The sequence below is a fragment of the Bombus affinis genome, chromosome 7, assembly GCF_024516045.1.
Source record: "Bombus affinis isolate iyBomAffi1 chromosome 7, iyBomAffi1.2, whole genome shotgun sequence".
Lineage (NCBI taxonomy): Eukaryota > Metazoa > Arthropoda > Insecta > Hymenoptera > Apidae > Bombus > Bombus affinis.
In genome coordinates this window covers 630,849-644,314 of record NC_066350.1, presented here as the reverse complement: position 1 = coordinate 644,314, position 13,466 = coordinate 630,849, and the positions used below count along the sequence as shown (strand labels likewise).

The window sequence follows — 13,466 nt, the reverse complement described above, 5'->3', positions numbered from 1 at the left end:
TAAAAAAATAGAAATGGACCATTTAACAGCGCGATAGCCGATAATTAAATATCGATTTTAATTCTTCTTGACCAACCATCCGTCGATCTATTTCTTATTTTCTCTTCGTTTCCAGCTTTTCGATTTCGACCGTAAAGAAAACTAATTTTTCCGGCAGAAACTTCCAAATATAGTCGTGGAAATATTTTTATAAAAACTAAATATAGAAGCAAGAAACAGTAAGTGATATCTTTTAATCTCGTAAAATGTATTATACCGATATGAGAGTTTAGTCGAGGATACTTTATTCAATAATTGTATAATTAACGATTTTGCTCACGGTGCAAATTCGGAGCAACTGTATTTCGCGAACGGATCAACTGCAAGTCAGTTGAATTTGCACAATACCAAATTCGAAATTGATCCTCGATTCAGAACTGGGTCAGCCATTGTTTTTTCAAAGCGGTCGACACGATTCAGCGAAACGAACAGTGGTTAAACTTGATTCCGAATGACAGGCTCTCGCTGAGACTGATGTGCTTGTGTGAGTGTGAAAACCATTTTCCTGTTTCTTGTCTTGAATCTGCAGGAGATTTCTAGATTTTCTTAAAAAATACAAAATGAAATAACAGAGTCTATTTTTAAAAAAACATTGCATACTAAATACTAGATGTTTCTAAAATTTTAGGCAGATTTTTTAATACTACCTGTACATTAGATAATGAACAGGCACATACGTAATATCACTACATAACCATAACCGCTGTACCACAATACCGTATTACCACATTTCTCCTTTTTCGGCGATATTTCTGAATAAAATATATACCGAAATAAATAAAATTCTGAGAATCACGTTTCGCTCTAAAAATAAATTTCCTCAATGCCAAAGCAGTTTTTCGTGGGAAGACACTTTCATACTGTCAGTGCAAAAAGCTTGAAACTTGGAATCCCGGTTCCTCGACTTGACAAGGCCAGAACGTATCGATCCTATGCTCGTCTATCGACATTAACTTAAGAGCACTTTTCTCTTTGGTTGACAGAGCTTTGCGACGCGGCGACCAAAATCCAGGCATCTTTCCGTGGCCACATGTCGAGAAAGGAGCAAGCTACAGCCCTTGCGAAATCGGCGGAGAATGCCGTCGATAATGTCGTCTCCAAGATGGAGGAGAAGGTGAGTTCTCAATTTTATTTCTTTTATTCGTTTAGAAAATATGAAACTCGCTAACACGGATATCGAAAATACGGTAAAAGAAAACATGGAATAATTTTATGAATAGAGATATCAAAAAGAAAAAGCATTCCGAATGTTTAGCCCTTCTATTATCATTTAAAAAGTATTTTGATACGAACAAGAACTATACAGGAGCGTTGAATTGGTACTTGAAATTCGACATTTCTATGTCATTTTATTCGTTTAATGCGTTCAGTACGCGATAAAACTGATTGTATTAAAAACAGAATGAATTTTATACGTTTATACATCGCTCGAACAAGCAATATTTACGGGAATTTAGTTAATAAATTCGGAAACGTTCAAATGAAGAGGAAAGGAACGAGCAAAGAGACGTAATACGATTTTATATCATAACTCCATTAGAAAGTTAGATAATGTTTTTAAAACGTGAAATTTTTCTGACGAAATGTATTATACCAACTAATTAATTAATATCATCATTACTAGTCGAACTTTCATTTGTGCGGTAAATGTATTTTAATAAATTATATTTTAATAAAACCAATATCCTACGTTATTAGTAGAACGTTGTAATCGACCTATACAACCTGCAACAATCTGCTATAATCAAACATCGTTATATGTATTTTTATTCGCTATGAAATTCAACTGTAATCCACGTGGCGATAGAATTTATTCTCCTTTGCTGCGAGGATCAACAATGATATGTGTATACGCATGTAACGGAAAGAAATACTCTTAAAGTAATAATATATAACGTTTTACTAAATATAAAATTTATATATTTATTATTAACAGAATAACTATTTTATATGTAACAGAATAACTTGAAGTATTAATGTACACCGCACTATTCTCTTATACATCTCAAACAGGAATGAATTTGTTTTATTGCACATTCATTCATTCCATGTTTTCCTTTTGTCTTCCTCTCCTTCATTCCTCGCTCGTACAATACGGGTGTACACACATCTATTTTCTAACAAATACAAAAGAAAATAAAGATCATTGAGTTTTTTTTTATTTGTAATAGTAAATAATAAATGTATTCGTATTACAAATTCCGGTTTTGATACTATACACGTAATGTCGACTGACACCGAATAGCAGCATAGAATATCATTTTAAAAACATAATACAAATGAGGAAACGTAGGGAAATTTTTCGGGATTGAAATTTTCAAATCTCAAGACGAAAAAAGTTGGAGACTGTAGCAGCTTGTTTGAAAACTGTGGCATTAAAGTTTCCTTCGGCTTTCCTCGTCTAAGTTTCCATTCCATTGAGGATTTCTGCTTTCGTAACTAGGTTGCAACCCATATAGGTACATGGTGTATGTATTATAATAGGCGTTGAAGTGCGGCTGGTTTAAAATTCAATGGTTCGTCCTCTCGAGATTAATTGGAAATCGATATTCTATTATCGAAAGTAATATCGTACTATACCGTGACCAATTCTTAATCAGATATCAGGTAGATACACTTCTAACATCTTTATCGTCGTGTTGTCTTTTCCCTCGTTTTTCCTCTCTTTTTTTAATCTCGATAATGGATCTTTGATCTTTTTTCAATTGGGGAACGTTTCTGCGAAGTTTGTTAAGTTCCTCAAAATCCGTTCGCTTGAAATTTATAAGTACTTGAATTCCATTAGCGACATAATGCAGATGGAAAGAAGAATCCTGCCTTTTTTAGTGGATATGTACGATATATCCTGATTAAAAGAATAAAGAGATATTGCCTCAAAAGTAATACTATTTCTTATCGAAGATTTCTTTTCACGTAATAGCAAGCGTTGTAGCTTCTTTGAATTTTTATTGAAATGCGATCTATTTCGAAACGAAATATTATTGGCAGAGATAATATAAAAAAAATTATTAAAACTATATCTACAGATAGGGCTCATTATAAAAAATATACCAGTGAAGTGTAAGATATAAAACGTAGATATAGATTATAATAATTTAATTATACGTAACAATTATTATGCTCAATCAAGTCTTCATTCTTTGATCATTTGCCCTTTGGACATGGCAACTATTTTTTTTTATGACTTTCCACGCTCATACACACACACCTACATACGTTCACACGCTAGAATTCTTTATCAAACATATTTTCTCATGACACATGCACTTTTATTTACAAAAATATCAGGTCACAGCGGGATTTCTTTTACCATACGCCTTATACGCGTTTACAATACTTAAAATCTCCAGATCAGAAACGAAAAACTCTACCTTTCAAAGTAATTTTTGTTTTACACTGATACCAGTTTTTGTCGCCGACCGTAATTTCGACCAATACACTGCTCGCTTCTTACTCGTACACACGATTCTCTCTCTCACTCTCTCTCTTATGCATTTTCCTCGACCTATTGCATCGCAAGCTTCGTGTTCGCGGCCTGGTCTGCGACAGACGCTGACTTAGCATCTTTTTTACTACTACCACCGTATATCTAGGGAAAGATATGGGTCAGTTCGTTTCCTGAATTTCGACCGCCATTCGGTTTTTAGCGCTACGCTTTTAAGTCTTGTATCTTGAGAACCATTTAAGTTGTTCGCTTGAACCAAAAATGCATTGTCAAGGATGTACTTTGCTTTATCATGGACGAGGTACAGAGAGATCTGGTACCTTATAGGATTAGGATTTTGTGTTATGAAATACCGATCGCTCAGAAAATTTTTTTTTTTTTTATTGTTTGTTTAAATTACAATCAATTCTCGCGTTGAGAATTTTCAGCAATTTTTCTGGCGTGGCGCAGTAACATGGCTAGTATTTATAATACGTTGATACATATTATAGATAAGTATAATTTGTGAGTAAGTATTATAAATAAGTAAATATTACATTATTAAATAACTAATTGAATCTGTCGTTTAGGTCTAGCGGGTAGTGTCTCTTCAGCCTGCGAATGTGGTCCGTCGTTTCAAGTAGTCCAGTGATTAGGGGGTTTCGGTGTTTGTTGACTCTTTTGCTATATCTGCAGCTATATCTTGCTATTTCCTCCTTGACTGTGGGTATCTTGAGGTCGCGGTGTATTGTTTCGTTGGTAACATACCAAAGTGCATCAATTAGGGATCTTAGGGTTTTCGATTGGAAGCGTTGGAGTATTTCAATGTTGGAGTTACTCGCTGTTCCCCATAGTTGGATTCCGTAGGTCCAGACAGGTTTTATTACGGCCTTCTAGAGGGTTATTTTGTTCTGAATGTTTAGTTTGGAGCGTCGGCCCGTGAGCCAATAGAATTTTCTTAGTTTTTCCTTTAGTTGCTTTGTTTTTTCTGAAATATGTTTTTTCCAAGTTAGCCTCCTGTCGCTCAGAAAAATGACTTTTCTAAAGTACGTATCTAAGATGTAGAGCAGCGAACGTAGCAGTTACATATATTCAATTCATATCGAAGATTATCCGTATAATAAATGAAATTGTTCTCAATTAAACAGATAAAGTATATATCTGCGATAATGGCGAGAATACGGATATCCATACTTAATTAAGAATTAAAACATAAGAAGATTTTCAAATCTTTATAAAACTATATTCTATTAGCTATTCTATCAATAGCTAATGCTTACTATACAATATATACGTGTGTACGAGTATGCATCGATATATTGTATCATGATGAGTACTCATGATGAGTAGAATACGATGTAACGAAAAAGATTTCACCTTGAATTTCAATGTTAAGCTGAATTTTGCGGCTATATTTGTTCACGGGTTTTCACCGATCCATAAGTGTAGAATAACTCTACGGTCGATTTGATTATATGAGTCGCGTGCATTCATGTATATGCAATACAGCGGCAGGCTCGATGAAAAATCACTTTTCGATGTGAAAAATGTGATATTAATGTGGATTGTAGAAATTCTTCCGCGCTGAAACATTTTATAGCGATTCATAAAGATTGATCTTCTCTATAGCATCCTGTCACCGTGCTTTGCTTTTGTTCTCGACTAGCGAATATGGGTCATGCGTATAACGTATACATTTCCAGCAATCATAAGCTGAATGCATTTTTACGACAGGAAATGTTGTTGATAACAACGATATACCAATTTTAATTCGAAAAGCGCATAAAAGAAAAAAAAATGTATGTTTAAGTATATGATATTTATACCTAAAAAATTATTCAAATGGGAAGCGGGCAAATGTTTTCATTTATTTGTATGATACGTTGGTTTTCAATAGCCGTGAAATAGAGTCTGTTCTTTTCTTCATACTTTTGAGGAGTGAGCGAAGTGCAGAAAAAAATAACACAGTCAACAAGTTTTCTTCCGAAGCAATCGAGACACCAGAAAACACGAGAAAGGCAATGTTAGCTTTTGTTCCTTGAAATAATCCGACGAAATATTTCTCCAACAAAAACAATATCTTCAAGTTCCAATTTTTTCATTACTATAACTAGATTTACGTCCGTAATTATGCCACAACTGCTGTTTATAACATTGTTATAAACATCCAGGAAATTTTTATATCTCGAATTACATAGCTGTAATAGATATAGTACATACTTGCAAAAACGTGTAATCGTAATTGTTTCATACGAGATTTGTCCAGCGATTTAAAGAATGTAAGAAAACAATTTTGTATTTACGGAGTATGCAGGTTATTCAGGAGAAAAAAATTCATCAAAAGTGCATATTACTTGTACGAACTAAAATTAAAATTTTTTTGGGCGCAACGACGAGAGACAGGATTCATCGACATTCGTATGGACGTCGCTCTATGACGTTCATTCGCTAGGAATTCATGGAACATCGCATGAAGCTCGCTAGTATTAATTCCAAATGGACAATCGCGTATTCTTTGTCAAAAGCATGGCACGAATTAAATAATTGATCGTTAGCTTTTAAAAGAAGAGGAATATAAAGAAACGCTAAAAAAGGAAGGAAGAAGAAACTCGCTTTCGTATCATTCGACTCGTGTGATCGGAAGATGATTCGTGTGCTGTGATATAACTTGAAGGGTCGGCCGAAGGAGGAAGAGGTAGCACGTGTAAAAAAGGAAAGGGTAATCCATTCTATCCGCCAGCGAGCTAATTGTACGGTAGAGTCACGCTTCGTTACCTTCGTGACATTATCTCGCGCTGTCCAAACTTTGTTCGGACAACTTTTCGTAGAGTGTATCGCGTGGGATGCGGTTGACTCAAAAAGTTATGTGATCATTGCTAGAAGGCTTGTATTTTATTCAGCCACGTAAGTAACGGTAGTTACTAGTTGATCTAAATCTCTGGTGAAGATACGTAGCATGAACGTTTGTTGCGGACGTGTTTCGAAGTTGTATCGACCCTAAAATTAAAGCTACGCAGTGCACAATCAAAATTCCCAACTCCCACTCCGATTCCTCCTTTTATTTCCGACTACGACTCTGACTCAGATCCTGACTCCGAGCAACATTTACGATAAATTGTTGACATACTAATTATACATACGTTATGTCGCGCAAGACATTTGCACTCCATTCCGCGCTGCCTGACAGCCAACGGTCCACGTACCGTCCTTCCGACCTTCGATAAATCCAAGGAGCCACCATAAAACTTTAACTTTTTAACGCCATTGTTTCAACACATGTGTATTTTCGAGCTATCGCGGGCAGACGCGGTCGCTAGAATACGCGTCAACGGGAGTCGTAAATTCCCGTTACGATTGTAATAATCGACACCACGAATAGTTTGATCCTCTTATTTCGGTTAGGATAATAGGGGTGGTTGTTGTAGTATAACGCTGTGATTCACAGAGTTATAAAAATATATATTTCCAACAATTTGTACTGAGGTGATATATATGTTGTCCGTGATAGTTGTAGTTGCTGGGCCTCGTCCAGAGTAATTGTCGCTAGGGGCTGTAGATGTCACTGCCGGGGTACTGCTGATTTTTCCTCCGTTTTTTGGTGCGTGGAAGAAAAATCGGACTCCGGTCGCCGGGATTCGAACCCGGGTTCCGAACGTTCGTAACCTAAGGCACTAATCACTTTTTTTTTTATTTGTTTATTATCACCAGATTACATATTTGTATTTTCCATAATAAACGCTGAATTCTGGTTGTGGGGTGGTTCAGGCAAAAGTACCGATACGCGACGGTACGACATAGCCATGCAATATTACATTTTTTTTTTTTTTTTTAAGATTACTTTTGTAACTTAAATTTAAGCCACTGTTGCGCTGTGCCTATGTACGATATTTCCATTTCTGTTCCTGAAAGCCTGGTCGCAAAAACAGGACAGTTCGTTAGTCTATTTGGGAAGGGATGGGAGAAGGTGGACTGGGAGGGGAGGGGAGGGGAGGGGTGTCCTGTGGAATTATTACAATATTTATTTACATATTTACAATTTTATAGGGTGAGCATTGCCGTTCTGTGGCTCTTTATCTTGTTTTTATTATGGTTTCGGTATCCACCAATATTTTTTTATGTTTTTTCTGTGCTTGTCTTCTGTGTCTTTTTGGGGGAGGGCCATGTTGTATCTCCACCTAGTGTCTGCAGTCCGTCCATCTAAGTCTTCCTCGTATTGTATTCATTTCATCCCTATTTTTCTTTTATATGATAAATTATTGGAATGTTATTTTGGTCTTGGAGATAGTTTCTTTCGTCTAGGTATAGAAAAACTTCGGCGGGGGGGGGGGGCGCTAACCACTGCGCTGCCGTCGTCCGACACTAAAATTAGTAACGCCGTTGATTAAGATACAGGTAACTAAGAAAAGGATTATTCGTAGATGAGAGAATCCGTGTATATGTTGACTTTGACTGTTCGTCGGTTATGTGAACCAATATAGCGACCCTCCTGATGACGTAGAAACAGTAGAAGTAGGAGCAGTCGGAGCAGTAGGAACAGCCGGAAGTGTAGGAACTCTGAGAGATGTAGGAACTGTCTGAGCTATAGAGACTCTCGGACCTCTAGGAACTCTAGGCACCGTGAGAAGGATTTTCTAATACTAGAAATTTTTTCGGTTTATAGCCGGTTTTAGAAAAGTCCTTGGGTTTATTATGCGCTCTTAAAAGTTACAGGGAAAGCGGGTAGTGACCTACCGCAAAAGGTGGGTATTTGTGTAACAGAAAAGCCGGTTTTTCCCATGAACAAGGCCAACCCCTAGCCACGTCGGTAGGAGGCTTACTCCTCCGATTTTCATTTATTAACGTTAGCTATAACCAATGGGCATCGCGGATCGTTACCCTCACTTTTCTAACGAAAAGTGTAAACAACGAATTCACGTCCTTAGTTCGAAAGACACACCCACACCGAGCTTTCCTCCGCAATCACACAAGAACGAACTTCACTTGTTCTCGGACCTACAGAACAGTCAACTTATGCTCTAAACTTGTTCTCATCATTAGACTTGTGCTCTATCTATATTTAGTCTGTTCAATCGCTACTTCCGCTACATCACGAAATTCATCTTCTTATTTTCAACTGTAAGGGCCGTGCTCTATTACAAAAGAACATTCAGTGCTCATCTATCGGAATGTCGTATTTCAAAGTATCGTCTACGTCCTGTATATCATACGTAACGATGTAACTCTTCAGTGTATCAAGCGTTGGAAATACAAATTTTATAATCCTGTTAATCGCAGTGTTATACCACGTCAATCACCCCTATTATCCCACAAGAAATAAGGGGATCGATCTATTCGTGGTGTCGATTCTTATAATCGTAACGGGAATCTACGATTCTCCCGTTGACGCGTTTTCTCGCGACCGCGTCTCTCCGCGAAAGCTCGAAAATACAACATATGTATGTAAATAATTAAATTATTAATACTTAGTAAACAGTATATTTACATATATATTATATAGAGTATGAAAAATGAAAACTATGCTAACAATGAAAGCAAATAAAGGAAACAATTGATGAAGATAAAGTAAAGAAGAAAGATATTTGCTATATACGGTAAAATATATTATATAAATTCTCTTTCTAATGTGAAAAACAGTAAGCTCGATATTTATAATTCAATATTTATAGTTTTGTACAACACGAGATCTCATAGAAATGTAACAGCCGTTCTATATTACTTATTATTATTATTACTTATTATTATTCTATATTACTTATTATTAATATTAGAGGATTATCTATATCTTATACTTTTATAAATACAGAGATACAAAATATTTTTGATCAATATATAAATAATTTTATTACAAGTTTTAATAATTTCGTGCATATTTTTGATTTTTGTAAAATTTACTAACGCGAAGTCGGAGTCGGTATATTTTCTACCATCTTCGCCTCCGGCTCCAGTGATTAGAAATTCCTTCTGAACTCCGATTCCGACTTCAATTCCGCTGCCTAAAACGTTCTATATTACTTATTATTATTACTATATTAGAGGATTATCTATATCTTATACTTTTATAAATACAGAGATACAAAGTATTTTTTATCAATATATAAATAATTTTATTACAAGTGTTAATAATTTCGTGCATATTTTTGATTTTTGTAAAATTTACTAACGCGAAGTCGGAGTCGGTATATTTTCTACCATCTTCGCCTCCGGCTCCAGTGATTAGAAATTCCTTCTGAACTCCGATTCCGACTTCAATTCCGCTGCCTAAAACATCGTGCGATAATATCAAAAAGCTTCAAAATCAAATTCGGAATCTTAAAATTTGTTCGATAAACTTGTTAGTTTCAAAGAGGGAGAAACGAGGGCAACTGTTTCTCGATCAGAGTTGCAACCATCCAATTTATAAATAAATATTTCGAGAAACATATCGAAGAGATTTCACGGATTCATAATCTCTATGGTGAATTGAAATGCTACTAACTATTAAAACGTCAAAATTCGAAACGCATGACCCGAATGAGCGCAAAATAGAAGGTGTCTGAAAGTGCAGTTGGCGATGTTAAACTTGATAGACGTTCGTTGATACGCACGAACATCTGCACACGCGGTTTGCAGAATAGAGTGAAAATAACGAGCAAAAGCAATTATGGGCTATGTGTGTCATTGTCTGTCTCGCTTGTTCCTAAATCATGTATTTACATCGTTGGTTAATTATCGACGCCGCGATATTATTCTGCCTACCTTAATGCGCGTTCAATTTTGCGTGGAAGTGAAATGAACAAAATAGTTACAAATAATGAAAGATGAAATAATGAAAGATCTCGAATTAGTGTTCTTTTTTTTTAATGTTTAATGCAGGAGTATTATCTACGGCAGAATACTTTTCCTTTAATATGGTTAATAACGATCGACGACAAGACAGTATTTTATGGATATATAATATTGGTTCGTCAAATTTAAACTATCGAGAAACGACATTTGATATGTACCAGCCTAATGCGTGAAATAATGCCCAGATTAATATCTAACACAGCGTACGATACAAGCGCTACGTACAAAGAAACAAAATATCTTGCATCACGTGCTATCCGTATGAATAGCTAATGGTTATTGTTGGAGCGACTTGTGTAAGTCCATAGCCCAATTTGTTAGACACGCGCTCGGTATGGTTTTATGTAATAACCTATTAACTGATAATACACGTTTTCTAGCTGAGAACCTTCTGCTAAATCGACCGTTACAAGATCGCATTTATCGAAGAAACGTTACGAACAGAGTTCCGGGCGACCAAAAAACATGACTAAACTCGACGACTAGCCGCGTACCAGCTGATTACTTCAATGAGTTCAACATGGTTGCCGGCGATTGGCCGACAGTGCGTAATAGCCTTAAGATCCGACCCATTACTAGGACCTAACCTAGCCTACGACAATGGCACAGCGGCATCGCAGTGCCTGCGACGCTGTGTATCGGGTCTAATGGAATTAACTACCGTGTTTCTTTGTTTAGATTCCACAGCTGCAGTACATTAATCGATAATTAGGATACACTTATCATACACATATACATAGATATCAACATCGATCTTGATGTCGTCAGTCGTGATGAAAATTCATTACTAGCAGAGATTAGCGCGAAATTCAATGATCGATAAATCTCTGACGAAATTATATTCCACTGTAAATCAAGCTTATGATTGATAAGCAATTTGATCTCTCGTCAATGATTCCACGCGAAGATTCGTAGTTTTTATTCTGAATTATTGAAACGAAATATTTTCTAAAAGAAGGTTTACGTTATGAATAATGTTATTTCACGTAAAAGAAACCAGGCTTAACATTCTTCTTCGTTCGTGAAGTCCTTAAATCGACTTCGTATCGGACTTATCAACAAACATTTTCTGCAAAGCGATTTCCCGCGATCTTTCCTTTTTTAATTTCCTTAAAAGACCAACGTCCATACCTTAAACGATAGTACGAGCAATCAGGGGAAAGCGTCGAGTAACCAGGCTTCCCTGTGTGCTTTTAGAAAATGACGTTGAAGTTGAAGGGGTAAGTTGCAAATCCTACACGGATTGGAGGGTGTCACGCGAGAAAATACTTTTAAGTCGCCGCGTTTCTTCTAACAACGATCGACGTATTACAGAGCATGCCAATCCAATTATTCGTGGACTAATAAAATACACTTTAACTGCTCGATATCGTGTCGTGCGAATAAATCTAGGCCCAGGGAAAGTTTATTCGTTTTAATTCCGATTTATATGCTATGTTGTATTGTTTCGTTCAGTATAGAAATCGATGAGAAACGTAAAAATTCAATTGGCTCTGGTATCGATTCGCGATGCATCTGTAGAAAATTCCTGCTGTAAATACATTACACGAGTCGACGAGGGAAGCAGGCGCGAGAATGAGAATGAGAATGAATGAGAATGAATTTTAAGGTTCCTTGTGTTTCGTTTTCCACGACCGGTTCTTTTTATAAATTCTTACGCCGCGTTTTTCAGACTGCTACGGTCATATTTGATTAACGCCGCGTTGGATCTCTGCGAGAAAATAATTTCGCTGCCAAAGTAGATCCGATTGCAGAATGAGCGAACGCAGTTGCGAGATTTCAGAATTTTATACGACCCGCTATTTCTTTTTGAATTCAGATTAAAGTGAAGAAAATCGAATCTTAGAAAATATAAAAGTACAGAGAGTAAAATTGAAAGTTGCCTCGCACTCTAGTTATACACATAAATATATAGGTATACTATTACACTTTCATTTATGTAGTTATACTATGAGTCGCGTGCTACGATATTATAAAACACAGAACTACAGGTACAACGTTATTTTATTTTTGATTTGTATATTTATTCTCGTGTTTGCATTATTTTCTTCTCTTTGAGTAATCAGTTTATTGTAGTCATTATTCACTCCAATATTTAGACCGTGACTTTTGTTACGTATTGTGATGTCTTTTATGATCTGTTATTTAAAACGAGTGGATTTGTTTGCGAGTCCGTTAATAAAATCTTTATGGTGTTATAAAACGGAGATTAAGCCGTTATTTTACATTCGAGTACATAACAAATATACCAATATATAAATATATATTAAGTTAAATAAAAAAGAAAACCGATTTAACGTCTGGACTCTTTATTCTAGATTTTTCATAGTTAAAATATTAGATATGCAATTAAAACTATATTTCGAAAAAGAGTTAGAACTTTATTAGACGAATAAAAAATTCATAAACTATTCCAAATTAGACGGTACACTGTCCCACTTACTGAAATTTTTCTAAAAATACAGTACAAGGTAAGGAGTATTTTTATGGACTTAGCACACGCAAGGACGCCGGTGACTCCGATAAAAACCAAAGATAAAATTTCCTACGGCGATTAATCCAATCAATCCGCGGAAACGCATTGATTTTGATCCAAGTTTTTGCACCTTTATTGCGGACGTAAAGTCAAACAACAGAAGCTAAAAAATACAGAAAAGAGGATGACGCTATAAACGAAACGGGCTCTTTCTCGACAACGGGTAACAAAAGATCGCATATTGAATGCTATCAAAAGTATGTACGTACACATATCCGTTGGCCGGCACTGCTCTGTGTAGGTCGCGCTGCAGCCGCAGCTGCAAATGTTTGTATCCTTTATTACAAGCACCGTTTGTTCCTACGCTACGTTTGCATTGCCGCGAGAAAGTTTCTTTTGGTTGTGCCCACGCTCTAGCTAGCAGCCATTGATACACGTGCATAGAAGAAAACTCGTCACAGAGACAGATACATAAAATAGGAGGGACTGCAATCGGTGAAACGGAGAGGGAGAACATCAAGAGAGAAAAACGAAAGGAGGAAAAGGAGAAATGCAAAAATATTGAAGAAGAGTGAAAGGAAAAGAAGGTTAAAAGCAGAGGAAGCGGGGCGAGTATTGCAAAGGAGCAAAGAGCGCAATTGATGCGTTCTAGGGAACCGGAAAAATTGAGCTGACAAATGGAACGGATAAGGTTACAGAAGT

General features: G+C 36.2%; 1 protein-coding gene across 1 annotated transcript in view; it reads left to right on the top strand.

The window, feature by feature from the left end:
* The window catches only part of LOC126918398 (HIRA-interacting protein 3), a 96,358-nt gene that overhangs the window by 49,953 nt on the left and 32,939 nt on the right, over positions 1 to 13,466 (top strand). Inside the window, exon 3 of the mRNA XM_050726267.1 lies at positions 1,023 to 1,153. Coding sequence (XP_050582224.1) covers positions 1,023 to 1,153 — 131 coding nt within the window. The remainder of the gene's footprint in view (positions 1 to 1,022; positions 1,154 to 13,466) is intronic.